General features: G+C 45.9%; 1 protein-coding gene across 1 annotated transcript in view; it reads right to left on the bottom strand.

The window, feature by feature from the left end:
• The window catches only part of PSD2 (pleckstrin and Sec7 domain containing 2), a 57810-nt gene that overhangs the window by 21084 nt on the left and 9913 nt on the right, over nt 1–26813 (bottom strand). Inside the window, exons 2-8 of the mRNA XM_085307729.1 lie at nt 22546–23034; nt 20447–20641; nt 14667–14747; nt 13959–14071; nt 10156–10214; nt 1818–1907; nt 677–720 (exon numbers count right to left, since the gene is read on the bottom strand). Coding sequence (XP_085163855.1) covers nt 677–720; nt 1818–1907; nt 10156–10214; nt 13959–14071; nt 14667–14747; nt 20447–20641; nt 22546–23034 — 1071 coding nt within the window. The remainder of the gene's footprint in view (nt 1–676; nt 721–1817; nt 1908–10155; nt 10215–13958; nt 14072–14666; nt 14748–20446; nt 20642–22545; nt 23035–26813) is intronic.

The raw sequence follows: 26813 nt of genomic DNA on the forward strand, positions 1-26813 counted from the left end.
GCTCTTTACTGTGGTGTATGTCAGGAGGATGAGAGACAAGGGGTGTAAGCTAAGGCAAAAGAGGTTTTTATTGGATACAATAAAAAAAATGTCACTGAGGAAATTAAGCATTGACGTGCAGACCCAGAAAGGCTACAGAATCTCTATCCTTGGAGGCTTTCAAGACTCAGCTGAACACAGCCATAAGCACTCGCCTCTGAATTCAGCACTGACCCCATTCTGAGTGTCCTGGACTGGAGATGTCCAGAGGTCCCTTCCAGCCTCAGGGATTCTGTGAGTTTACTTCCAGAAAGAATGGATAGGATTGTGGCTTCAAGTGGAAGAGAAGGAAGGTCTCAGTGACCAAAATAATCCCAGATCTTGAGTTCCTCAAGCAAAGATCATGTTCTGGAATGATTTGGAGAGGGGCTAGCACTTCTGGGGTGTAACAGGAAATAAAGAGGCCATTCCCTTCCTTTAGATCATGCCTAAAGTTCTAGCACCCACAGACTGCCACCAGCCTCTCCTCACTACTATTGTGTTTGAGTTGTAAATAAATCCAGCTTGCCTACAGGAGGGCCTTCAAGGGCTTGAAACCGAACGTTCTGTATGCTTCTTGATCTAAAAACATGATCGAAGACCTGTCAACTACTTTGAAAGACATACTATCTCTCAAATGCTTAAAATGTATACTTACATAGCCCACTCCAGCTTCTCATTCTTGATGGAGTTATACAGTGTCTGAAACAAGAAGATGGTATTAGCTGTCTCTTACTGAAGACACTCCTGGGTTGTGGAGACCATCTCCTCAATACACTGTCTCTGTCTTTGGATGCCTTCCTTGCTGAATTGTCCTAGGGTAGTAATTGCCAGAAAGCAGGACAGCTGCTACCCCTACTTGGCCCTTTTTTTGCCTATGTGCTGTGCTAGGGATTGGACTGTTATCAGCAGTGTATGGCAGTCAGCCTTGCTCAGGAGTCTGGTTAAGATGTTTGTGCCTAATTCTGGGTGCTGGGTCTAGTTCTAAGTGAATTCTTGCCTGCCTAAAGATGATAGCAGAGTTTGGGGTATGCTATGACATCTTCAGTGTCTTGACTGGGGTAAAGGGGTAGCGGAGGTTCAAATGCTGCCCAGGAAAGCAGGAACAGAATTAATAGCTTTGGAGCACAGCTTTTCTGACTCCTCCTGTACAAAATTCAAATGACTTCCCTTGGGCACTGGGAAAGACTGAGTTAATGACTGGGAAAGCAGAATGTGCAGGTGGCCCTGGCCATGGCTGGGGCTGGGGTAGGATGAGGCCTGTCAGTGTGGGTTGTCTCAAACACACTGTGACACTTCTGATGTGGTCCTGGTCGTTTCAACCACATTCCATATGGACAATGCTGGTAGTGTTAAACCATGTGAAGGGAGAAAATGCTGATTTGGGGTGTCTGATCAACCTTCCATGGTACTGAAATAGTTGTACTGTAGTGTTCCATCTAATTATATGAAGTGAATGTAGACAACAGTATTAGTGCCATGTGGCCATATTTATTTTGAGTGCATTGCTCTGTGCATTGTCTCATGGGTCATAAAACTACCACTATGGAGGGAGATAGTCTAATATGTTCTGAGGACAGATATGCCATCAGTCTGGATAACAGATAGAAAGGAAACAGACCTCTGGTGACTCACTTTGATGTGCAAGTTGGCACAAGCTATCAGTATGGGTTAAAATTCTTCCAGTGGAAGAACTGTGCATGGGAAAATGCTGATTCAAGGGCATTTACTGTCCCAGCACAATTGGGTAGTAGACAGTAATAGTAACAGCAAGCAATTGTCTATTTATATCATATTACCTTCAGCAAATCCTTTGCAAAGTCCTTCCCATCATTCAGCCCATCCAAGTTTGCAATGAACTGTTGACATGACATCTTTTTGCCAATATTCTGTAAGGCAAAGAAGCAGCTCATTAAACTTCTGGAGACTTCGGACTTGAATAAAAATGTTTTTAAAGAACAATTTTGTATTGGATTTGCCCTAAGACCTAAAGCTGGAAACAGGTCTTCTACTTTGGTTTTCTATTGGGCTCTTTGCTSTATTTGTTCATGCCAGCATCCAAGCATTTCAAATGGCCTCTTTTAAAATATCTGCAAATAACCTGTCTAACTCTTGATCTAAACTTTTCAAGCAGTCTCACCTCTGGTCTCCATGCTGGTCTCAGTACAGAAATAGTAACACTGGAGTGTGCTTCCAAGTCAGCAATATGTGAAATTTTCTGGGCTTGTAGAGTCAGTCTCTTAAGGCAGCAAGCCCTGGGCAAAGACTTGCCCTTAATAGAAATTATTTTTGATTTCCATTATGGACAGGAATGATCCAGCTACTTGTACTGTGTGAACCTGATTACTGTGGAGGGTGAGGGCAATACAGGGACACCATGGGAATTGCACGATTGGGAACATACCATGCTAAGACTGTTTGGTGTTGATGTTGCCAGGTCATCTGACATCCCTGATATCTGTCTTTGTCATCTGTCCCCAGTGCGTCTCTTCCTTCTCACACCCTGTTACCCCTTACCATAGCTGGGAATGTTACCTTCTCAGACTGTGACACTGAGAGGCAGCCCTTTTTCTTGTCTCCCCCTGCATTTCTACCTCTCCAGAGGACTAGAGCAGAGGTGTGGAGGAGTCAGTGAGGACTATGGGGTTCAGAAAAAGGAGTCTGACACCACAAAGAAAGGTGTCTCCAGTGCCATGTGATATTGCAGCTCTTACCCTGGAGTGAATCCCCCATGGACAGATATCTTGGTGATATTGCATGAAGTGGTCAATGGAGCTAATGAGAGGACAGCAGGAGATATGATATATCATTGGCAGCCCTAAGAATCCCAATAGCATCTTGACGTTTGGTGGGCTTGCACTGTGGTATCAACAAGGTGGCTGTGCATATCCAGGGTCCTCCTGGTGGACCCTGGGAGGATGGGCAAGAATGGCTGAGAGCCTCAGTGGGAGGGGATGAAACTGCATCAGATGATATAGCAGGTTCTGTGCAGAGTACGGCATGTCTTCCATGCAAGAAAATAACCTTTTGAGAAAGGTATCCGAAAGCCCTAACTACAGATATGCACAGAAGATGACCTGGGGGCCTCTTCTCAAGTGAAAGCATCTTCACAGTGAAGCCTTGACATTAACTCACAATGTGCCCCCGACACATGCCATATATGTGCAGAGACATCTTCTTTGACTGAACAGGGAGCTGGCATTGTCTTTGAGCAGCTCTGTCTGATACTCATAATTATGGGTCCTGTTGGTGCCAGCTTCAGATGAGCTGGCACTCTGGAGAGATCAAGGAAAAGAGAAATAAAGCATTATTACAAATCTGCAGCGTCTGGGGATGCTGCAATCAGCGTAGTGCAACACAGCATGAAACTCAGTCATCTTTGCTTTCTCAAAAAAACTGATGCCCATAACTGGACCCCATAGCAGCAGGATCATGACAGTCATCGCTCAGGGGATGAACTAGCTTCGGAGGATCCGCAGAGAAAACTGCAGACAGGCTTCACTGCAGACAGTGTTTCTCTGGAAGAGAGAAAGAAATTTGTATACTCATGGGCTCTTGAATTACAGCAAAAAAGGCTGGCACTGAAATAGGTGTGTGGGTAGAGAAAGAAAGAAGGTTGAAAGAGTGCATAAAAAAGGCAGCAGCAAATCTCCCTGAGAAAGATATGTTACCCCAAACCCTGAGACAACAAATTCCTTTGCACAGAAAAGAGGTGGCTACTTCTACACCTGCCTTCAGCAAGGAAACCATGTATGCATTGCACAGATCTTTTGGTCTACAGAGTTCTTGTTGCAGTGGGGCTGGTCCAGCAATGAAGACAGGCATAAGAACCTTTTAGGAAGTGAATGAATATAGGGGGAAAAAATGACACAAGTTCCCAGGCTGACAGACTCATCTTCATGTTTTCTGTGTATTGCATCCAGGCCACAAATCAATTTGAAGGCCTAGAAGGCTTCTTTTTCATTGTGTGTATTAGTTTCATGAAGATCTGACTCTTTCTCTTGCACATGAAGATCTCTGAGTGCAGACTGAGACTGCATCAGCACTGTGGTAATAGCTGAGCAGTTGAGGAGAATGAACTCATTGGATTGTCCTTTCTCTCACAATCAGAAGAGGTGAAGAGAAAGCTTCAGCAAAGGTGCTGGCACTGTGAATCATCTTGTGAACAAGGTTGCTAAAATACTGCTGAGTCAGGAGCAGGATTCAGGCTGGATATCAGTAGGACTGAGCACAGGGTGCTGGGGTAGCTCAGAATCAATACAACTTCAAGTCAAGTATATCTTATCACTTCAGCTTGTTGGTTTGAGACATGGACTGGGACCGATGCTCAAATCGAAAGCCCTGCAAGTGCTTCCAACCAACATCAGGAGTGACTGTGGCACCAGACCTCCTGCATTTATAAATAGCTGGATAAAGAAAACAAAAGGAAATAAGTTGGGACCTGGACTTTGCAGCTTCACGTGATCAGCACTTGCAAAGAAATAGCTCTGTGACCACAAATACTTGATTATCAACAGCACCAGTGCCAAGGACTGCCTGAGCTTTTCCACATACTACAAGTGGTATTTAGTGAATGAGGGGAATCCCAAGAATACTTCTAGAAACGGCAACCATGATGTGAAAGTGTGGCACTTTCTTATGCAGTGGGCCTTAGTTCAAAAAGATCATGGCGTGTAGACACAATCTTCATGTCTGGGCATGTTTCTGTTCAAGAAGAGAAGTTGCACACCTGAAAATCAGTGTTCTGATGTCTAAGTCTCTAGCTGAACTGGGATCTCAAGCAATAAACAGTTGTTTTTTAGAAGTTGGGCAGAGACACTTCCTTGAGGAACTGGCCAGCCACACAGATGGGGACATCAATACTCTTCTGTGAGGCATCAGTCACTTGTCAATGCTAAAAGAAGCCAGTGAGGGTGCTTCACAGCCATGTGTCCTTGCTATGGCTGATACGTACCCCTGGCAGAAAAGAACCAGTCATCTTTATCTGCTCCAGTCCATGCAGCAAACCATGAGAAATCACTCTAAAGCAATCAAATAGCACTATGATGTGCTTGGATGGTGAGTGTGTGAGTAAGAAATGGATAAAATATATGATAATGGACAGACAGTTAGAGGAATTAACAGGTAGAGACAGTATGGGAACAGATGAACAGAGATGGATGGCTGCACATGGTCTATACAAATGGGTAGATGAGACAGGGTGCACTAGGGTGGTTAGAGTGCATAGAATAAATTAGAGGAATATTCAAGGTGAGATAGGTAGATTTTTAGATTACTATGGGAATGCTGAGATGGATTGGAGGATAGTTACATAGACTGATAGAGAGGGCTGATTTTGCTGTCCCACGGTTTCACCTCAGTGCAATTGCATTGTTTATAACAGAAATTTTTCCTCCTCTGAGCCTCAACCATCTGCTGCTGAGCTGACTGACCTAAGATAATCACATACCATGAGTTGAAGTGTCCAGAATGACTCTACTCTCCTCCAGAAGACAACAGGCTGTAGCATGACAGCTACATGCTAGCATGATTTGGCTATAGCCAAATCCCAGTGTTAGAAGGCAGGGCAGGTGAACATGAATGATGGAAAGTTGCGTGCTTGGCAGGAAAAGCAGGGAGCTGTGTGCTTGGTGGAAAGAACAGGTGCATGTGAAAGCCCTAGCAGGAGAAGAAGGTTGCTAGGGTACAGAGGTAGTGTACCCTAAGACGCTCTAGGATGACTGCCCAGGATGCTCTCCCCTGCCATTGCTCTTTAAGATTTTAAAACACTCAAGTTTCTGAGCTGGAGCCCCCCAGGCTCCAGCACAAGTCTTCCTCCCCTAGCGAGCCCTTCTTTTACTCAGGCTTTCTTAACCTCTGTCAGACACTCATCTTCTAAGGTGGAAGGAAGCTCCATTTATGCTTCAGTATGAGGTAAGGGTTGCTGGTGTGACTAGACCAAAGAGTTCTGGTAGTAGATGTGTCCTAGGCTGCAGAAACAAAGCCATTCAGCTGCAGGGAATGATCCTGCAGACCTTGGGTACCAATGACACCTGGGCCATGCAAAGCTGCCATGGGTAGATGAGCGTCACTTGCTTAGTGGTTCCAAAGGCTGCTCTGACCTCAGAGCTCTTCAACTTGATAAGTGCTACTAACACAGCAGTAGTACTAATATCAGCTTTTCAAACATCAGGGTCTTAATTCTCAAACTTGGCTTACAGAGAAACTCACAGGGTTTGTAACGCTAATAACCATGGACATGTGGGATTGGACACTGTCAGGGATTACATTTTAAAGATTTGTTCAGTGGCTAAGAGAGCTGCTGGTTTGCTTTTTGTACGGAATGTTAAAGCTTATCACATCAGAACATGAGTTCAGGGGCTGGACTTCAGTAAAGCACTCAGTATTGTGAGAGCAAAATGCAACCATGAGAGTTGGTGATGCAGAGGTGTTGATTTGTCACTGTCTTTCCATGGCCAGCAGTTCTGAACAAAGAGGGATAAAGCTGTGCATTGAAAAGGAGCCATCCCAAAACTTTGTTTCCAAGGCACAAAAGATAGAGCACACAAGTCCTTTGTCAGAAGATCCACTGGAGCTCAAATAGCACCAACAGAGCATGCTATGACATGCCAACAACCTTGATTTTATTACAAGGTTTGCAATGTTTGGTAATGATTACTGGCTTCTAAAGCACCAATTCCAGGAATCACGTGAATCAATGAAAATGGAAGGTCTCATTTTAAAGACAGTATTTTTTTCTGAACAGTATGGAAACAAGGTTTGAATGCACCTGTGGTGAAAATCAACAGGACTAATGTAAACCTTCAGTGTGGCCATGTGAAAGTCTCATGTTTTAAAGTCAGACTCATTATTTTTAAGCCTTGACTCAGTATATTTGACGGCCACTGCTGCAACACTGAACTAGCCTACTGTAGAGACACTACTGTAAAGAACTGGCCCTTTTGTAGAGACATATTAACCACTCTCTCCTAACCAACAGGATTTCTTACTTCATAGCAATGCACAGTAAAACACTGAAACATACATGAAATATCAAAAAAGAAATGAAATAAAAAGTGATATGCAATAACATGACAGTATCTTTAACAAAACAAGGAGGGATGAGAGAGATCAAGTCACACAATCCCATATACATTGCAGTTTTTGGAGGTTTCTTTGTACAAGGAGAATTTCATGTGAATCATATTAGCTGCTAAGAATGGGTTGCTAGGTAGTGAAGGACACTGCACAACGATTTCAGAATCCAGACAAACAAAATATCTTTTTTAACACAGAAAAAATAAGTGAAATGCCAGTGCTTTAAAGCAAAACACTAGAATGACTGCACTTACCACCTGGTAAAGGGTTAAAGAGCAGAAAGAGAGGTTCCAGGAGCAGAAGGAAGAAAAAAAAAGGAGGAGAAGAAGGAGAAGAAGAAATTAACATTATGCATGTGGAGAAATAAAGAGAAGATTTTTCAAAGAAGAAAAGCTTGGGCATTTCTATATCTGGTCAAAAGAAAACTATATTTTTCATTGCCTAGACAGCATGAGATCTTCTCTTACCAAGCTTGTTTCAACCAAAAAATTGAAATGATAAGCATTTGGTCTCTTTTTTGGCCCTTTCAATAAATGGGAGGTTTCTGCCTTCCCAGACACTCTTTGGATTTTTTAAATTAAAAAACTAGATAAAATAAGATTATTTGGGAGTGAAGAGCATGGTTTGTGTCCTGCTGCAATGCTGCTTTTGCTGTTGCAGAAAATGCTTTGATGAAATTATTTCCTTGGTTATAATCATTTCAGCTGAAGGATGAATGCTATGTGAAACCCTCCCAGCAGCCTGCTCCACTGCTCTCGAATAGCATTCAAAGACACTTTGCCTAGACTTGTTACTGGCAGCAATGTGGGTGGGAACGGATCCAGTGGCTAGTGTAATGCCATTCATGGGCTCTCTAGTCGCAAAACGATGAGGTCATGGCAGCTGCAGCCTGCTTGTTGCAGGTCATAACGCAGATGTTCAGGAAAGGAGACCTCCGACTTGGACTCACTTCAGCCTAAGGGCCTAGGACTCCACAGCTCCTTAGAGTGCACCAAACAGGCTAAATTTGGATGGTCTCTCCTGAATGGAGAGAGAGCAAATAAGAGACAGCTTGGATCTGGCACTAAGAGCTGAGACTACCTTGCACTGTCATTGTCCCTCTCCCCTCCTGTTGCTGTAGCAGCACTCTTTTGGGCAAAGGACATGGGCCGTCCCTGGAGCTGTATCCCCTACGCCTTGCTGAAGGCATTCTCTTAGACCCGTTTTTGGCTAAGGAAAACCTGTATCAGATAGTGTTGTGAGTTATATCCTTTCCAAGCTTTCACCTTGCCCCTCTTGGGCTCTGTCACTTGAAGATGCTGCCTCAGCACCTGACTGGCACAAGCTTTTCACTGGAGTAGTTACTCTGTGACACTGGATTCCAGCTCAGACTAGATCTCTAGACCCCATCTTCTCCTCACAGTCTATTCATTGGCTTCCCAGTGTCCAAAATGTGGCCCAGCCCTAACAAACACAAAACAGAGCTTGCTGCATATCTTGGAGATGAGTCTGTCTATGCAGAAGAAAGCCGACTGTGCTGGCGTGACTAGCTGCTCTTGCCAAGAGCAGTAATTCCTTCTATGGATTCCTGTGTTCAAAACTTACCACTGTGTCATGAGGGGACTGTGCTATAATGATGGGGAGGGTGTCTTAGGTGGACTGTCAAGTGGAACTGGTGAAGCTGGTGGCCTTTGCATTTTTGCCATCACAGGTGAAGAGCACTGAGCCATGTCCTCTTCCCGCTAACCCCCAAAACAAGGTCCTCTTGAAGGTGATTATAAACCATTTTGCAGAAAAAGAGCTATGTTATAGCCTACTGCCTCTTCATTAGCAGACTAATGAAGAGAAAATCCAGGCAAATCTCTGCAGATGTACAATAAATTGTTGCCAGATGAAGGCAGAAGAAGACTCTGATAACACAGCTTGGAAAACAAGGGACTGTGGGGCAGAAAAAGGGGGTAAAACTTATATGGGTTTCATATGTGTAAGTCGTTATAATAAGTCTTCCCTCGCTCCATCTGCATACAGGCCCTGGGAATTCCGCAGCTCCAGGTCTGAGCTCTCAGAGGGGCTAGGAAAGCAGAATGTACTTCAGTGATCTGAGACTGAAGAAGTTCCTGACACTGCTGGACAAAGGGGGCACAGGCCCCTGAGGCACTCACGGTCATGCTCTACAGCTCTGTGATAAGGCTGGACACAGAGATGGGGAGGTCTGGACCACCACTGTCAACAGCTTTCTGCAGTAATAAGCAGGTTACTGAGTCCATGCCTACTCCTGGCTCTACTCTATGGCTGGAATCTCCAGGGTACATCACATTCCAGTGCTATTCCTCCCACCTAGTCTCATCTCCCCTCTGCAGTAGTTTTTCTCTCTCTTCAGTATACTCTGGGAATACTCCAGTTGAACTTTTAGGAACAAATCCAAACTGTGCAGCTGGAAGGTGCTTCTAAGATGTGGTAGAAACTCTCCTAACAGCCTCTGCTGTTTTCCAACCTCACCTTCTGGCAGTGAGCTCTTCTCACCGTTCTCTTTCTCTAGAGGCATCTCTGATGTGATGCTCTCCAGTGGCTGAGAGTAATGACTTGGATAAGAGAAGGTGCTGCTACTTGCTTCATGTTCTGGAAAGCAAAAATAAAACTTGGACCTGTACAAAACTGCTGACTTCAATGCAGTAGATTCTGGGATGATGGGAGCCTCAGGTGTCTGCACAACAAGAAATAGCAGTACAGTTGGTGCTGCTGTTTGCATGCATCACAGAGACTAGTGGTGAAGACTCTTCCATGAGGGCACTCATGGCAAGGCTGAAGCACACGGCAGGACCTGGGAAGAAGGCTGCATTGCCTGTGCCTGTATAGGATAAGTGATGTTAGTGGGAGACTTGCCCTTGGCTTGAGTGTGTAGTGACACTAAGAGAAGGTCTGTCTCCAGGACTGGGCCTAGCACCAACAATTCCCTCTGAGATTGGATAGAATATTCTCTTCCAACCTATCTCATTTTTCCAGGAATACATCCTGCACAAGGGGAAAGACTGCTATATTGGGAAGGAAAGAAAGAAGGATGCATCTGTAAGTACTACTTACATGGCCATGAAGATCTGTGTTTAGCAGCATCAGGGCACAAGTAAGCGTGTGAATCCCATCTGAAACACATAACATAGTCAGCTGGCAGTTATTTCTTCACTTCCCACTCAGTTTCACTGTTCGCTCTGTCTGATGCAAAAAAAGGAAGGCCAGCAGCTATGACTGGGGACTCATGTACCTTAAAGCACATCCGTTTCTTCCAACTACACAGGTTAGTTTAACAAAAGATATCTTCTTTTCSCTCAAACTTTACCTTTTTCCAGAAAAATCATCACGGAATTGGCTTTAGAACAATTTTGTCAAAAGCTTTCTAGAGACCAGACTCTCTGCTGACTCCTTTCCACTTTCCATTTTGTGCTAATGCCATTCCAAAAGATGCACAGATTTTGCCAAAATAGTATTTTAAACTAGTTCAGGCCTTTTTCAGGCCTTTTTCAGGGCCTGTAAGCTCTTGACTCCCCCTCCCCCAAAWTTACTACAAATAAAGGCAGCATTTTTGGCTCCCCAACTGTGAAATGTACCCTCTAATTTAATAAAGCTCATAAAGTTTTTCCTTTGACACAACACTACTCCTAGTTCTGCATCAGGTAGACTGGTGGCTTGTTGCTATTGCAAACCCAAACTATGCCCTGAAGCTCCAAGGTCAAGAAACCTGCCTCCATGCACCATTACACAGCAGAGAGATGAAAATGCACTCCTTAGACTCCTTAGCACATCAACTGCTCCCCTCAAGAGTGACAAAAGAGCTAGCTAGAAGAGCACCAAGGAGAAAGCAGAGGATGAAGGTGACAAAGCCTTGATTTCTAGTCCTCCTCTTCATATGTTTTAGTGGGTTCACACAGACAGGCTGCTCAACGGAAAAGCTCCACATGATACGATGCTTCTAGCTTATTTCCCTAGCCCAGGCTGTGTTGTGAACCAATGCCCTAGGGTCAGGCTATGAGTTACAAAATCAAAGAATTATAGAATGGTTGACGTTGGAAGGGACCTTTAAAAATCATCTAGTCCAACCCGCCTGCTCAAGCAGGGTCACCTAGACCATGTTGCCCAGGATCTTGTCCAGATGGCTTTTGAAAATTTCCAAGGATGCAGACTCCACAACCTCTCTGGGCAACCCGTTCCAGTGCTCTGTCACCCTCACAGGAAAAAAAGTTTTACTATACGTTCAGAAGGAACCTCCTGTGTTTCAGTTTGTGCTCATTGCCTCTTGCTGTCTTACTAGGCACCACTGAAAAGAGTCTGTCCCCATCTTCTTTACACCCTCCCTTCAGATACTTATACACATTGATAAAATTCCCCCTCAGTTTTCTCTTCTCCAGGCTGAACAGTCCCAGCCCTCTCAGACTCTCCTCATGTGGAAGATGCTCGAGCCCCCTAATCATCTTAGTGGCCCTTTGCTGGACTCGCTCCAGTAGTTGTATACATGTCTCTCTTGTATGGGGGAGCCCAGAACTGAACATAGCACTTGAGATGTGGTCTCACCATGGGTGAGTAGAGGGGTAGTACCACTTCCCTCCACCTGCTGCTAGTGCTCTTCCTGATGCAGCCCAGCATGCCTCCTTTGCCTCCTTCGCCACAAGGGCACATTGATAGCTTTTGGTCAACTTGGTGTCCACCAGGACCCCCAGGTCCTGTTCTGCAGGGCTGCCCTCTAGCAGGTCAGTCCCCAGCCTGTACTGCTGTATGGAGTTATTCCTCCGCAGGTGCAGGACCCTCCACTTCCCTTTATTCAACTCCATGAGGTTCCTCTCTGCCCATCTTTCCAGCCTGTTGAGGTCCCTGTGAATGGTGGCACAGACTTCTGTTGTATCAGCCACTCTTCCCCATTTTGTACCATCAGCACGCTTGCTAAGGGTGCACTCTGTCCCTTCATCCAGGTCACTGGTGAATAAGTTGAACAGGATTGGACTCAATATTGACCCCTGGGGGATGCCACACAATTGGAATTCAAGCACGACCTGAACATGTGCAAGACACACAATGGCTTCATTTGGCAGCTTTGCAATCTATGCCACCATGGCAAAACTTTTGCATTGTTTCACTGTTAGCTGCCCTCCAAATACACACATGCTGAATCTCCTTGAATCTCCTTCTCCTGAGATATTCAAAACCCTCCTGGATGCAACCCTATCTAACATGCTCTAGGTGACCCTGCTTGAGCGGGGGGGGGGGTTGGACTAGATGATTTTTAAAGGTCCCTTCCAGCCTTACCCATTTTGTGATTCTGTGATTATGCTCAACTGTATAGGATGGAATCTGAGATTTGACTCCTACATGCTCCTGTTCAACCACTGCTCAAGTTACTGTGTCCACACATCCAACCGTCCACAGTAGGTGTAAGGACCAAAGATGGAAAAAGGATGCCAAGGTCCTTCTCCATTAGGGTGGGAGGTGGATACAAAAGCATTGGGGGTCACTTCCAGGGAGAGGTGGTGAAGAAAGGGCAGGATTGGATACCTGAGATATTTTGGTTGAGGACTTCTGTTTAGCCTAAGTTCAGTAGTCAGATTTCTTTCAGATTTTTCTGCTGAGATCACTGCTGGGAAATCTGAAAGAAAAAGCCTTGAAAACTTAGCCTGCAGCTTAATTTCTACAGGTGAAGGATCAGTCCCAGAGGAAAGTCCTCTTTTAAACTCAAGAGGGAGAGAACACACGTGTGCAAAGCAAACACACGAAAATCAAATCTAAAGCAATAGTCTTTTGGGATACCATTGATCAAAACAAAGAGGTCATTCTATTTTGAGAAGAGCTTGTGTCCTGTTAATTTCACAGAGGAATTGGAGAGTTCTTGTGACACTCTATGCCCTGCTGCCCTTTAGGAAGCCTGCAAGACAGCATCAAACACAACCTTCTGAGACAAACAGGTTTACTGCACACTAATGGATTTGGAGAAGGAAAAATTCACACTTCCATGTTCCATGTTGCCAGGGCAGGTAAACAGCCTGATTTCCTCTCACAGTGGCATCTCTAGATGTCTGTAAGCACATGTGTAGAGGCATTCGTGGAAGTGTGAATGTGGGCATACTCATGTTTGGATGTGTGCATGTACATGTGTGTACAGGGAATGACCTTAGCCTTCTGTAAGTGTCAGGAGAAAATATCTCAGCTTACAAAACAAACAAACAAAAAACCAAACAAAACCCAGAGGATGGGCCACAAGTAACTTCCAAAATCTACAACTCCTGGTGAGCCCAAAATTTTACCCTACTGTGCTTTCTTTTGCTCTGGTGGCAGGGAGCACAATCTCTGTGCATGGCATGCTGATAGTCTTCCTCAGTCTGTACGTCCTCAGTCTTCCATTTAGTAGGATCTCATTCCATGGACAAGATCCTGGTCTGAGCTGGCATCAGACAGTGATTTGCCCATTACCAGCAATCACATTGCAAGCCACAATTGCAGAAATTTGCTATCCCCGATCCCAGAAGCTCACAAACCACAGATCATCTCTCCTGATGTTAGGCAAAGCAAGGTCTCTGAGCCAGGCTACAGTTGATAAATCTGTGTTCAGCATAGCTCATCCAAGTTTGGTCTAGGGGGCAAAATTCCTGGGAGGAGTGTCTCCCTATCACTGATCCTGATGGGAAACATATGGCTCTTCTCATGAGGTCCCTGGTACCCCAATCCCATCCAGAGCTTGGCTAGGCATGATTCTAGACAAAGGGAGAAACTGCAGCCAGGGCGATATACAGATCTGGCTACAGATAGCTTGTTCTATACTCAGCCTATTAGACTCATTAGGTGTGTGGCAGGTGCACTGTGAGTGTGCAGTGGTGTGTCACTAGAGCCACAGAAAAACACAGTACCTTCAGAAGTGCTCTCCTCTGGGTTGCACTGGCAGTACCTCCGGGAGAAATGAATCAGCACCCGTTCTCTCTCCTGTGTCTCTCCCATCAGTGGGAATGCTTTCAAGAACGTCCTGCAAATAGAAATTGATACTTAAAGATGTCATGAGACCAATCTGCCAGGCAGTGTCCAGGCTGAGGAGAGAGATGGAAAGGGGATATTTTCCYTCTCAGGATCCTCAGAGCAGCTAGAGAGGCCCTTGTCCTCACCTCAGCCTGTGAGGCCCTGGGGCCTGCAAGGTTGCAATACAAAGAGTGTGTATGGAACCAGCTCTGAGCTTTGTAGGGGGATCATGCTGCCAGGCAAGATCAATGAATCTGCCTCAGCTCTGGCCTGATGGCACCAAGATGGGTTATCCATCGCAAGAGCAGAAATTGCTCTCATTTTCTCTGATTTTGAACAAGATGGAATTCTTGGAAAAGCTGCTCTCCACCATGGGGAAGCAGGCAGTGGGTCCAGCTGTCAAAGCCAACTTTGGATGGCAGTATATTGTGTYGAACATGACACTAAAGCAAAGGTTTAACCACAACGTGAAGCTCCCCAAAGTCCTTGTTCTCATGACACGGACAGCCTCTGTGGAGTTGGGGGGAGCCCACAGGAGAAACCCACTGCATTGTTCAGCTCTGTTCAGCCCAGGCCATACACCAGAATGCCAGAGACCAGCTCACCTGAGTGCTTTGTCAAGGGTCAGGCCAGTGAAGTCAAAGAAGCTGAGATACTCCTCTGCTACCAACTTGCTAAATTCGTTACTGTAATTAAAGAGGGAGTAGTCAGCCCTTTCATCAGGGAAGAAGACACTGTCTACAAGAGGAACATTAGACTCTTTGTCACCTGGCAAGCCCAAACTCCCAGCAGGACTGTGCAGACATAATCCCAGATCCAAGAGGAATTTATCCCAGCCTGAAATGCTGCTAAGAGGCTTCCAAAGAGCCTCCATATGCCCCCAACCTTGCATTGTTTCGCTGTTATTCTTAGACACCTGAGAATGGAAGATGTCTGGCCTCAGCACATCCCTCTGCCATCTGCACTGCTGGCTAGGCAGGGTCTCATCCTCCCAGGTCAGCCAAGGCAACACAGTTTGAGAAAGAGGCTATAAGGATACCCTTTCCTCCTTGGGCTCCTTTTCTCTTACCCAGTCCTCTCCCTCCTATTGCTGGACATGTTCCCTTCTCCTGCTGCAGTATTTCTGCTCTCCAGCCCACATTAGTTCCCATCCCACCCTTTCACCATGACATATTACCCTATGTCTGTTCTCAGGTCCACCCTCACATACCCTTGCTCACATCTCAATGTGGGGAGGAAGACAGATGGAGGCAATGGGAACTGGAGGAGTCAGAGTGCAGGAAAGCTCAGCTTAGCCTCTGGCCCCTGTTCATTTCTGAGTGCTTCTCCAGAAACCGTTCCCCTGCTATGGTTTTGAAGTATGCCTAGGGACTGGTTGCCTTTAAAGCACCAACGGCTGTTGTCAAATCCCTCCATCTGCACAGCTCAGATAGTAGAACTGCATCCAGTTACATCAGTGACTGACAGAAAAGGCAAGTATGTCTCAAAAGATAGTTCAATTGATTCCTCTAGAGTTTCATCTCCCTCACTGGAGCACTATGCACCTCATTTCTGAGAGGGTGGGGACTTCTCAGCTTTGCTCCGTAGAAGTGTTTTGGGCAGACCATTCACAGCCTCACTTGAGTTTAGTCTCTTCCATTCACTATTGCTGCTGGGCCACAAAAATGGGCTAGTGCAGCAGCCTTTGCCTGCATGTGTGTGAAAGGGAAGGGGATGATGAGCACAAAAGTAAAACCAGAAGGCCAGAGGGGAAACAATAATCAATAAATACTCATTCCTCCTCTGTGTGAGGGAGGGCATTTCTTCAGAGAAAGGTCACAGTACAAGTGCTTTGCAAAGTTAATGAGAAGGTGTCTGTAGAAAAGGAGGAGATGACAGCCATATGCTGTAATGCTAGGTCATAGCATTTAGCAGTGCATCTTCCAGACACCTGCTCTTCCCCAGCACGGAGAGATGTGGCTCTCAGGCTGACAGCTGGTCAGCTCAGAAGTTCCCTTTGGTTTACAGGAAGACAGTGCAGTAAAGGTGATGTCACACTTAATCAGCATTCAAAATTGAATGGGGGACCCATCTGGTAAATCAGCCAATTAATCTGCACTGCATCCTTCTTTTCTTTCCTTTCACTTCTAAAGCCATTTCAGATGGCACACAGGAAAGCTCAGCAGAACCTCAAGCCTAGCTTCTGCATCAGGCCAGGTGTCTGCATCTGAAATTCATCCCTGCCAGAAAGGGCTTCATGGAGCTGTGCAGGGAAGTCCCATTAAGTACACTAGAGATATGTAGCGCTGGCAGAGAGTTCACTAACTTGCCAGCCTGCCTCGTGGTTTCACCGGGATCCCCTTACCTCTCCCACAACTTTCTCAGGCCTACTGCGGCTTCCTCTGCAGTCCAGAATTGAAGAAGGAGTAGGTGTATGGGGCAAAAAAACTTCTAAGTTTCCACCATCCCATATTCTCCTTTCAAGTATGGCAGGTAAAGGCAGCACTCTGACCTGCAGCACCCAATTAAGCAGCTTCCCACTCAACAGCAATGGCAGTCATGAAGATCTTTAATACTATTCATGTCTGGAGATGAGGTCAACGATTTAGAAGTCCAGATAGCTTCACAAGAGCCAAAACTTTGTGATCACTGTGGAAAATCATTTATTTTTTGGATTTGGTCATGTTTCTTCAGTTAATGTGTGGTGTTCATAAAGAAAGAAGAATCAATGAATGCTGGCAAGAAATGGAAGATGAGATATGCTCTCAATATTCAGTCTTTGCCATATAATTCTTTTTCCTTCTCCCCACCAAATGAAAAGCGTATTGCTAAGTGTTATACATTTACTTTCATCCCAAGAAATATTATAGACAGAATTCATTGCTGCTCCAATARTACCATTTTATCTTTTGCTGTAAGGCAGCTGCTTCTAGAGTGGATCCTGTTCAGTAGCATAACAGACTGCAGGATCAGGAAGAGTGGCACACAGTGGGATAGGGGGTAGGATATGGAAAGAATGAAGTATCTAATTCCTCCCACTTAATTTTGGGCTGCCAAAGGAAGGATTGGCCTTGCCCAAGGTTCTATAAAGCCAAAGACAGAGAAGCAAGTCTAGAGTCTAGCACAGATGGTGGGTGGGCTGAATAGCTCTTGAGGCATCTCCATGTCCTACATTGGAACCTACACTCTAATTTACATCCTTAACTAGATCAGACAGGTTGAAAGTGGGTGAGAGCTCCATTTCACACCACTTTTCCATTGAGAGGGCAGGCAGCTGGGCCTGCCTGCCCTTCAGCTGAGTCTTGCTGGAGGCCAGAAGTTCATATGAGATTCACGCTAGCGCCCAGCAAGCTTTGCTGGGCTGTGCCAGCTGCTTCTCTGCTAACCCCAGAGATGGTGTTCATCAGCATTCTGGTGGCTGCCAGGTGCCATGGTGTTGAGCAGCTACCCCACCTGGGGTCCCTGTTACACTTTTCCCTATGTGCTTCACCTGGTCCATCTCTGTTTGAAAAGGTTCTAGGCACGGGGTTGCCAGCTCTGCTGAGGGAACTGGATAGCTTGGTAGGGCACTGGGAGGCAACCAGTCCCCAGGAGAAAACAAACTTCTGAGTCTAGTCTGGGGCTCAGTAACATTGATGAGATCCTTTTCCCCAAGCACTGGCTCCAGGCCCCAGTCAACATACCCCAGGCAAGTCTGGGACAGCTCAATTACTGTCCAGGGCAAGCCTGCAACCCGCACTGCAGTGTACCTAGCTAATTGCTTTGGCTTCCTTGTTCCAGATGTGGCCTGCTTTCTCTCTGAGCCAATCTCAGCTCCTCCTGCAGGGAAGGGTGACACTTCCACCAAGCAGCTCAAATATGACACAGACTTCACTATAAGGAAGGTGTTTATAAGGTCTGTATAAGGAGTTTCCCATGGGGACATGTCAAGTYGACGGCACAGCCACACAGAGAGTCCCTACAGACCTTCTTTTTCCTTATACTCCAGTTCAGTGTTTCCTTCCACCTCCTGGTTTGGAAAGGCCCAGGCACTGAGAGTGCTTATTAATCCATCTTAGTCACAAGCCATCACTAGGCACAGCCTAGAGCCTCGATCTTTTCACCTGTTTCTCCTAGTTGTATTACTGCGTAGCTGGACATGGATGCATTCTGTGATATTTACAGGGTCTGAATCACACAATTCTACAGAGCCAAAATCSTATTTTCCAAGATCCTTACTCTACTACAGTCACCTGGATCAAATCAGATTTCCCATAAGAACTTTGGTTACATGAAATTCACCTACTCTCCAGAGAAGGAATGTATGCTCTATGCCCAGGTCACATTGTCCATGGGACAGATTTCCAGCCCACAACACATGACAATGTTGAAATCTCTTTACTCAGATCTCTTTATTGTCACACCTGCTCCGTTGTTGCCTGAGTGGCTTTGTGAACAAGAACTCCATTGAGAAATCTTGCAGGAGATCTCCCAGCATGATCATCTTCAAAGTCTCCTAACTGGCAGCTGAGACAGTTCAATCTACATCCAGTTCATGTTGAAGGAAGTGATGCAGAAGAGAAAGAGATATATGACTATGGGCAGTGACAGGGCTAAGACAATGCCACAGAAAAACGCAGGAACAAGAATCTTGAATGTAGAGTTTAGTTGCCGAAATATGTTGAGAGAGACAAGGATAATTTCTGGATTTGAAGTTAACTTCACAGAATTGTGTCATCTGGAAAGAAACTATTGGAGAGGTCCAACCTCCATTTCCTTGTTCATCAAGTCTTTTCTACTTGTTTGACAACAGTGAATATATTGTTTGTTTTGAGAAAATTGTCAACATTCACAGAAACATTCAGAAAAAAGGGGGTTAAAAAGTGATAAAAAGTCTAAAAATGAGAGGTAGCTTTTTGCTTTTCCTACAAATTCCTCAGTCAGTCCACCTCCTAAATAGAGCTGGCCTGAAAGTATAGCTTAAACTGATTCCGCTCCTACAATTGTAGCTTGGTCGTATATTGTCTTAGTGGGCATGATCAGATTAAAACACACCTATTCCCATCCTCCTTCCTTTCCTGCTCCRCTAATCTACTCACTTGTTCCCAGAGCTTGAAGCTCTCTCCAGGTCTTGTGCTGGGAACCAGATCAGGAAAGAGATCCAACTGTCAAAGCCCAACCGATCAAAATAAAAGTTGTTCTCTTTTAAAGGCTGGGTCAATTCGATGGGGATCATGGCACACTACTCCAAAATGTTGTTTTGAGGTGTGTGTGAGGTGAAGGTSGCAGGAATTGGCAAAGGGGCATATTCAGATGCAGTCTGAGAGATCCCATTGCTTGGAGCTGATCCTGCTCAGCCAGCTGGCACAACAAACTTTGCAAGAAAGGAAAAGAATGCCAGGTTTGAAAGAGCAGCAAGCAGAGATGCACCCACTTTCAAGAATCACATTGAAAGAGAGGAACGGGGACGTTGTTAAGTGAAACAAAGAGATCACTCAGTGGGCTCCTTCCACCACAGAGGCTAGGCTGAGAGTCAGACACCAGTCCTCCGTTCTGGAAGCTTGGATATTTGCTGAGGGACAGTTATGTCCTGCTGTTCTGTACAGATGTGAACCAATTCAGGATACACAAAAAACCCAGCACCACAAGACCCATTGGCAATCTAAAATCATTTGTTACTCCCACCTTCGTTACTCTGTCTTTTAAAAATCTCTGTAACTCTCTCACTTATTTTAAATGCTTTGAATAAACACTGTTCTGCCTTACTCTGGCAAATCTATCAACCTAGGTACAGGGAAATCCAGTGTGTTCTTCGCTCTCCATCACAGCTTTCTGGGTTCACACTGTCTACAAAGACTGTGGCTAGGAGATTTTTGGGTGCAGACATGAAAACTCTGGGTGTTGCCAGAGAGCCCACTGCAACAGTTTTACAGGGCTTTATCTCACTTGGAAGGGGTTCTCACTGATACCATCTTCTTGTTCCAAGAGGAGCTCCAGCCAAACAGATGCAGGTCCAGATACCAAAACCTACAATTCAGGGATTGTTTCAGGGGTCTTGGCCTGGACCTCTTCCAAACACAGGTTCTGGAGGACAGAACCTTGTGGAAGCTAAGGCCAAACAAATGCAAACAAACTGCAGCATTCAAATTGTAAGGGCATTAGACTGGGACTAATTTCAACTGGAAGGATCTCAAATGGTCCTGATTTCATTCAGCAAGCCCCTGTAACACCAGGCTTTCTCCTTCAAAATTAATTCCTAGCTTTGTCCTGTCCTCTTTCCAGCAGCATTGTCAGTGCTCCCTCGGGACCTCCTCTTTGTACCCAAACTGTTTCCACTCGCTACACAGTTGGCTCTGTCAATTCAATCAATCACCTTGCTGGGTTCCACATTCTCCCGGTTTGGCTATAACTCAAAAAGCCCACTTACTTTTTTCCAAGCTGGCGTGCCACATCACAACGTTTGAATCCTTCGAGGTTGTAGAGGCGCTTGGCCAGCCTCTTTGCAGCCTCACTATCTGCCCTGCAGCCGTTTGCTAAAGTGTCTGTGCTGCCATGGTCAAGTTGCTCTGTGCTGCCCATGTCAGAGTCCGAATCTGAAAGGGCATCTTTCAAGCTGGCATCACTACATGGAAGCAAAAAACAATTCAAGAAGCAGCAATGTGACTACGAAACCCACAGAAAATACCACATTTTGATTTCTTCTGGTCTTAACCAAAAATTATGAAAAAACAACAACACACACTTGTGAACTGGACATTGCACAAACCCTCTTTCATTTCAGGTCAACTGAAATGTATTTTGAGACACTCATATACTATAGTTTAATTTCAAACTTGCAAGAAAAGCCCGAAGAGAAAGTGATTTCACATCAAAAAAAATGAGGATGTACTTAAACTTCTCTCCATTTGTATGGAAAGTTCTCTTGAACGGATACAGGGACTGTCAGAACTATCAGAAGTTTTACTTTCTTCAAATCAATATCTGTGGGAGAAAGAGCTCTCAAAAATTCCTAGTCCGCTCTCATGAGCCCTAGAATAAAAGTCAAAATACTGAGATTAATTCATGAACGCTTCAGACTCCAGAGGTCAAGAGATGAAAAACAAACATTGCAGTCCCTATCCCTTGATTTATCCATTCATGTCTTCCTCTTCAAAATGGTGCAACAGTGTATCTTTAGGTCAAAATGGGGTTTATTATGATCACTGTGTTCATCCTTGTTGTTACCCTCTCTCTGTCTCAGCCATGAACACTCTTCTAGAAAGTAATCCACTATGTATTTAAGCACCTCAGTTGAGGAATATTCCACTGGTAGATCTCAGTATGATGTCCTGACAGTTTACTACCCTCACTGTTCAAAACTTGTACCTTATTTCTAGTTCAAATTTGCAAAGCTGGCAAATAATATGTGCAAACAGATAATATGTCTCCTGGTTCAAATAATTTACTGAGGGTGAAAAATTGCAGATGKATGGGACTGGGCCTTCTAGGGCATCATGTGGAGAGGACAGGAAATGTAATGCTTTCCCAGGCAGGCTTTTCTCTTCCCACTTGCTGGCTACCATTCTAGTCAGCAGTTGCCATAGGTAACATGCAGAATAGCCCCACTGGTGCCATGTAGGTGGGGCTATGTTCCTTTATTTCCTTGCCCAAAATCACTTATAGCATCTATTTACACAGTATTGGGCAGTGTGATTCATTAAGGGCCTTGTAATTAACTGAACATACTTCCTCAAACCCACCAGCCTGCTCCAGATCTCTGCCGGAGATTTCACCTGTTTGTTCATCATCTAGCTTTCTCATGGAAGGAACTGCCATTCAGTGAAGTGCTGCACCTGGGGAATGACATCTCATACTGTCCCTTGGGTGATCCCTTTGCTCAGCACTTCTGGAGAGCATTTGGGGTCTGAGCCTGGCTTTGAGGATGAATTCTCTTCTTGCCTCATTGCTGCCTGCAGAAGAACCTTTGGGAAGGCCTCTACAGGGGCATCCTGTCCTAAAGAAAAACATTAGGCATGTTCTGCACTTCATAGCACATTTGAGAATGTGTCTGACTGCTTTTAACCTCCCGTGAGCTTTTGCAGATKTCAAGCAGACAAAACAATGCACTGCCTAGAAATGCCCCAGCTTTGCCTATTATAAGGACAAGCAGGTTTTGCAAGTAGTCTGGATGAATGCAGGTAGCTCCCAGGGCAAATATGAACACAAAGTGCTCGAGCCTTGGCTTTTCTCAAGCACTCAGTGCTCTCCCAGAACCCTGAAGCTCATGTGTAGTACCAGGTCCTAGGTCTGAGAGCAGAGAGGACAAAGGCACAGGACAGGCTGGTCTAATGACATGAGACCTTGGTTCTCTGGTGTGGAAAATGTTTGTCCTATTGGTGATAGGTCTCTGCCATGACAGCACAAGGGAAGGAAGCACAAGGGGAAAAAAGCATCCTCATCTCTATCACATCCTCTGATTCTTGTTCCTGGAGAGTGATCCCATAAGACAAGGAGCCATTTGCCAAATGAATTCACATTCTGACTTACCTGATGGAGTTAATGATCTTGCTGTTGTCTTCCTCTGACCTTTCCACATGGAATCCATTTGGGATGTTTTTCAAGGACAAACGGCTCAGCACATTCTCTGACTTGCTGCTAGTAATCGAGTGCCTCAGGGGGCTCCCCAAACCCCCCTCCATTGGCTTTGCTGCTGCCTGCTCTTGTTTATCTGCAGCCGTGTGCAGAGCAGCTTCTCTCTGCTGGGCCATCAATTTCTGCTCTAAGAGCTCTGGGCTTTCCTTGACCCTTTGTTGGATCAACGGGGTGAGTGGTGCCTCAAAACTGACACAGCTGTCTGTCTCATCCGTGAGAGAGAGCACATCCAGAGAGTCCAAGCTGCTGTAGTATGTGCCCTTCATAAGGTCAGACTCAACAATCTTCTCAAAGGTTGAGCTGAACCCATCCCTGATATCTTTAAATTGGAACTGTTCCTTGTCATCCTCAGTGCAGCTCAATTTGGCATCTCCAGCAGCAAACCTGCATCAAAAGGGGAGATGTAGAAAATATTGTCAGAGTATTTGCATGGATTGTTCTTCTCAGAGATAGGAGGCAGARGAAGGGACAGGCAAGGATGCTGTTATAACAGGCCACTTGGAACTTTCTGTGGCATAATCTGTTTGGTCCCAGTGTTATCACAAGCTTCAAGCTTAACAGAAATTCTAGAACTGATGAAGGCAGAGCATTACAACAAGCAATCCCAGGGGTGGGGTTAATCCTTAATTTGATCATGTCCCAGTAAAAATCCAGAGCTCTGAACAGGAGATGTTTGCATCTGACATCTGTGATTGGATTCAGTGCCAGAATGGATTTAATCTGCAAGTCATCTCCCTAAGTGCTCCAGTTATGATTATACTTCAAAACCACGACAGTCCATAAGGGTCATGGTCATCTAATTTAACTTTGGATGTTGGCAGTGAATGTCCTTGCTTTCCCTACAGTAGAGAAAACTAGGAGCTTTTAGGGAGTAATTTTCTGACCTATCATCTTAAACTTTTTATCCTAGACAAGGTACCCTAGAAGTACTATTTTTTCTCAAATGACAGGGATGTACAAGGTGTGATACATGCCTAGGCAGGAGAAGCTCCACAGCCAACTTGAGGGATTCAGGCACAACATTAGAAGGGTGAGAGGTGGCTGTGAAATTAATGAGTCTACAGGACTAGTTTCCAGGTAAATATTGGACAAACCTCAGCAATCTTGACTCTGACTTTGAAAACAGGGGAATTCATTACAGTGCACATCTCAATACAAAAACCGTAACATGAGAATTCATTTGAGTCAAAACCAGCAACATATGTTGTGCTGGAGCCCTGGTGAACTAGGAGGGCTCAGTCCTTCCTGGAATAATCAGAATGACCAGGTTGCAAGAACTTGCCTGAAGTACTCTGAGTTTCTCTGAAGAAACCTCTCTTTCCATTCCCAGCAGGAATTCTGCTTTGACAGAATTGGCCATTTAGTGCTGGCAAAAGCTAGGGGAAAAGCAAGCTTCTCCTCCTCCTCACTGTGGTTGTCACAATTTGGAACCCTTTCTCAGGGTCATGACTGTGTGCAGTTCCCCTCCTGATGAACACAGCCTCATTTACAGCAAGAATGCATCTCTCAGAGATGAATTCCAGGGGGTAGTTCAGGGTTGAACAGTTCCCTGGGCCAGCAAATGAGATGCTGTGCCTCTGCATTCCAAGTTGTTACTAACATTTTCTAGGAGGCGTCAGTGATAGTCCACTCTCTGCCATGCAGAATATCTAACCCAAACCTCATAGGGCCCACAAAAGTTGGAAATGAACATTGGGAGGTTGTGGTTCCAGCACAGAGGCAGCAAAGTTCTTGCGAAACAGAGTCACAACAGTGTCTCCCAGGAGTCTGGACACTGCTGGTTTTAATGCCCTTCACAAGATAGCTCAGTCATTCTCTGAACTTTTGTAGCTAGGGAAACTTGGGCACACAGTAGTCCAGGACACAGCAGGAGTAAAGAAGATGTAAAGCTATACAGCCCTATATCCTATCTCCACCAGCCGGCAGCAGAGAACAGGGAAAGCGAAGTGACTGCCCCCTCAACCAGTCACCTCCTTCCAACTCCCAGCTATCAGCAGCTTGAGGATTAGGGAATCCAGAGACATCTAGCCCCTTTTTCTTCATTAGAAATAGGTTCCCTGGTTTTAAGGTGGATGTGGTCTCCTGAACATCATTGCCATGGTTGGGCAAAGGCTCAGCAGAGCCCTGAAGCAAAGTCAGCTTATACGATTACATAGCTTGGAATACACACTTCCCTCTCCCATGGCAGCAGAGATTTGCCTTTACTTCTAGTGCATAGCTAAGAAGCAGCAACGAGGGAGGGGTACTTCTTGAGCATGGTATGGTAATAAGGCAGCAAGGAAATAACTTAGCCTCCCATTTTCCCAGCAGGTCCATCAGTGCACCCTCAATTGTTTCAATGCAACCTCAACTGTCCTTTTAGCCCCTGCTATTGCCTTGCTGCAGATTACCTAGTGGTTCTCAACTCATGTGGCACCTCCTGCCAGGTTGTGCCCTCTGGAGCCCAGATGCTTGGCTGTGATGAAACATCACCTGCCTCCAGCACATGGAATTACAGGGAAGAAAACACCCTGCAGCAAGGTGTTCCACAGCTTCACCACCACTGCATGAAAATCACTCTCCTCTTTGCTTTGAACCTGCTAGCTTCTTCTTACATCTCCCAGTTCTTGTAGTGGAAAAGCCAGCAGTCATTCCCCACCTACCTTCTCCAAGCTGTTTTGTTTCATGCACCTCTCTTACACCTTCTCCTCACCACTCATCTCTTTTTCCAAGCTGAAGTACCCTAGTCTGAGAGAGACTCCCCAGTGTTGCCATGCAGCTGTCAAGGACCTCCTAGAGCAGTTCTGTGTTCGGAAGAGCCCTGTTCCCAGCTGCAGCATAGCACTGCAGTCCCCATCTGGTGACCTGACACATCAGACACCTCTTTCCACCTCCTTGTCTAATGACCCTATATGGCACTGTCTCACTGCAATGCAGCTCCTCGCATCAGCTGTGAGCGTTGGATCCCTGGGGCCACAGATGCTAGATGTGCTTCCCACTAATCACAGCTGCTGCAAAGGCCACATCCCTTCCTTTCAGAGGCAGATCTTAGGAAGCATCTCTGGGCTGGGATAACAGGGATATGTTTTACAAGGAGACATTCCGTCAAGSCCATGTCTGCTCCTCCTCCATAATCCTCACAGAATCTGCTTCTGGGAGATTTCTAGGAGGGAATATAAAGTGTTGTGGTTTTCAGGCCCAGCCTTGTGTGCTGCATCCCCCTTGAGATAAAAGCAATGGGGAGAAGGCTGAGACAACAGTGAGCTGTGATCAGTGCTAGACTTCTGACTCTTTCTCTCCCTTAGATGCACAAATCTGTGGCTAAGGCATCTCCTCACCTCAGTTCAAGCCTGCCTGCCTTTTCACCTTCTCCACAGTGTAAAGTCTGTCAGCCAAACATTTCCCAGGTGAGGAAGGAAGGCTGGGAAGGACTTGGAGGAAACACAACATCCCATAGGAGACTGTCTTTCGGCAATTAGCCACTCCACATGCTGAGGACTGGGGACATGGGGAAAATGACTGCTTGCTGATGGCCTTTTGAACTATGCTGCTCATATTTATCAAGCTCTCAAGGCCGAGGCTGGGCCTGTCATAAGTAAGTGACCATTGGGCAAAGCAGGGATTACTTGCTGCTGGTTTTCTTCAGGGCTCTTTTCAGCACCAGCTGTGGGTTCCTCCTCCTGCCATGGCTGCAGTCTCCTGACTTCCAAGTATCTTCTGGGCGGCAGAGGGACACCATGGCCTCATCTCCGCCCACCACCCCCACGAGAGAGAGCTCCAGTGGGAGCAGGCAGTTGCTAAGGCACCTCAGCTCCCCTAGCAACGGGGCCTGCAGGGGGCTGGCATTGCCTCAGGGAGGAGGAGAGAGGGCCAAGTAGTGCAGGCTGGTCGAGGTGGGGGGGACTGACACCTAGTCAAGGACAGGGCACCTGGGAAGCCTTGCAAGGTGGCTGGTGGCAATAGGGGGAGGGCTGTGTGTCCCTGTCCCCATCTGGCCCCCTCATCCAGCACCGGGCATCCCACACCCCACATCCCTCTGTGGCAAAGGACAGCTCTGCCTGTGCTTGGGCCATTGCCTGTGCGCCAGGAACTGCTCTGCTCTTGGAGACATCCCCTGTCTAGAGTCAGGCACCATACTCAGCTGTCCTGAGTGTGTAGAAAGGCCCTGTACCAGGTGGCAGGTG

Source organism: Rhea americana, unplaced genomic scaffold, assembly GCF_003343005.1.
Source record: "Rhea americana isolate MKP2758 unplaced genomic scaffold, rheAme1 scaffold_262, whole genome shotgun sequence".
Taxonomy (NCBI): domain Eukaryota; kingdom Metazoa; phylum Chordata; class Aves; order Rheiformes; family Rheidae; genus Rhea; species Rhea americana.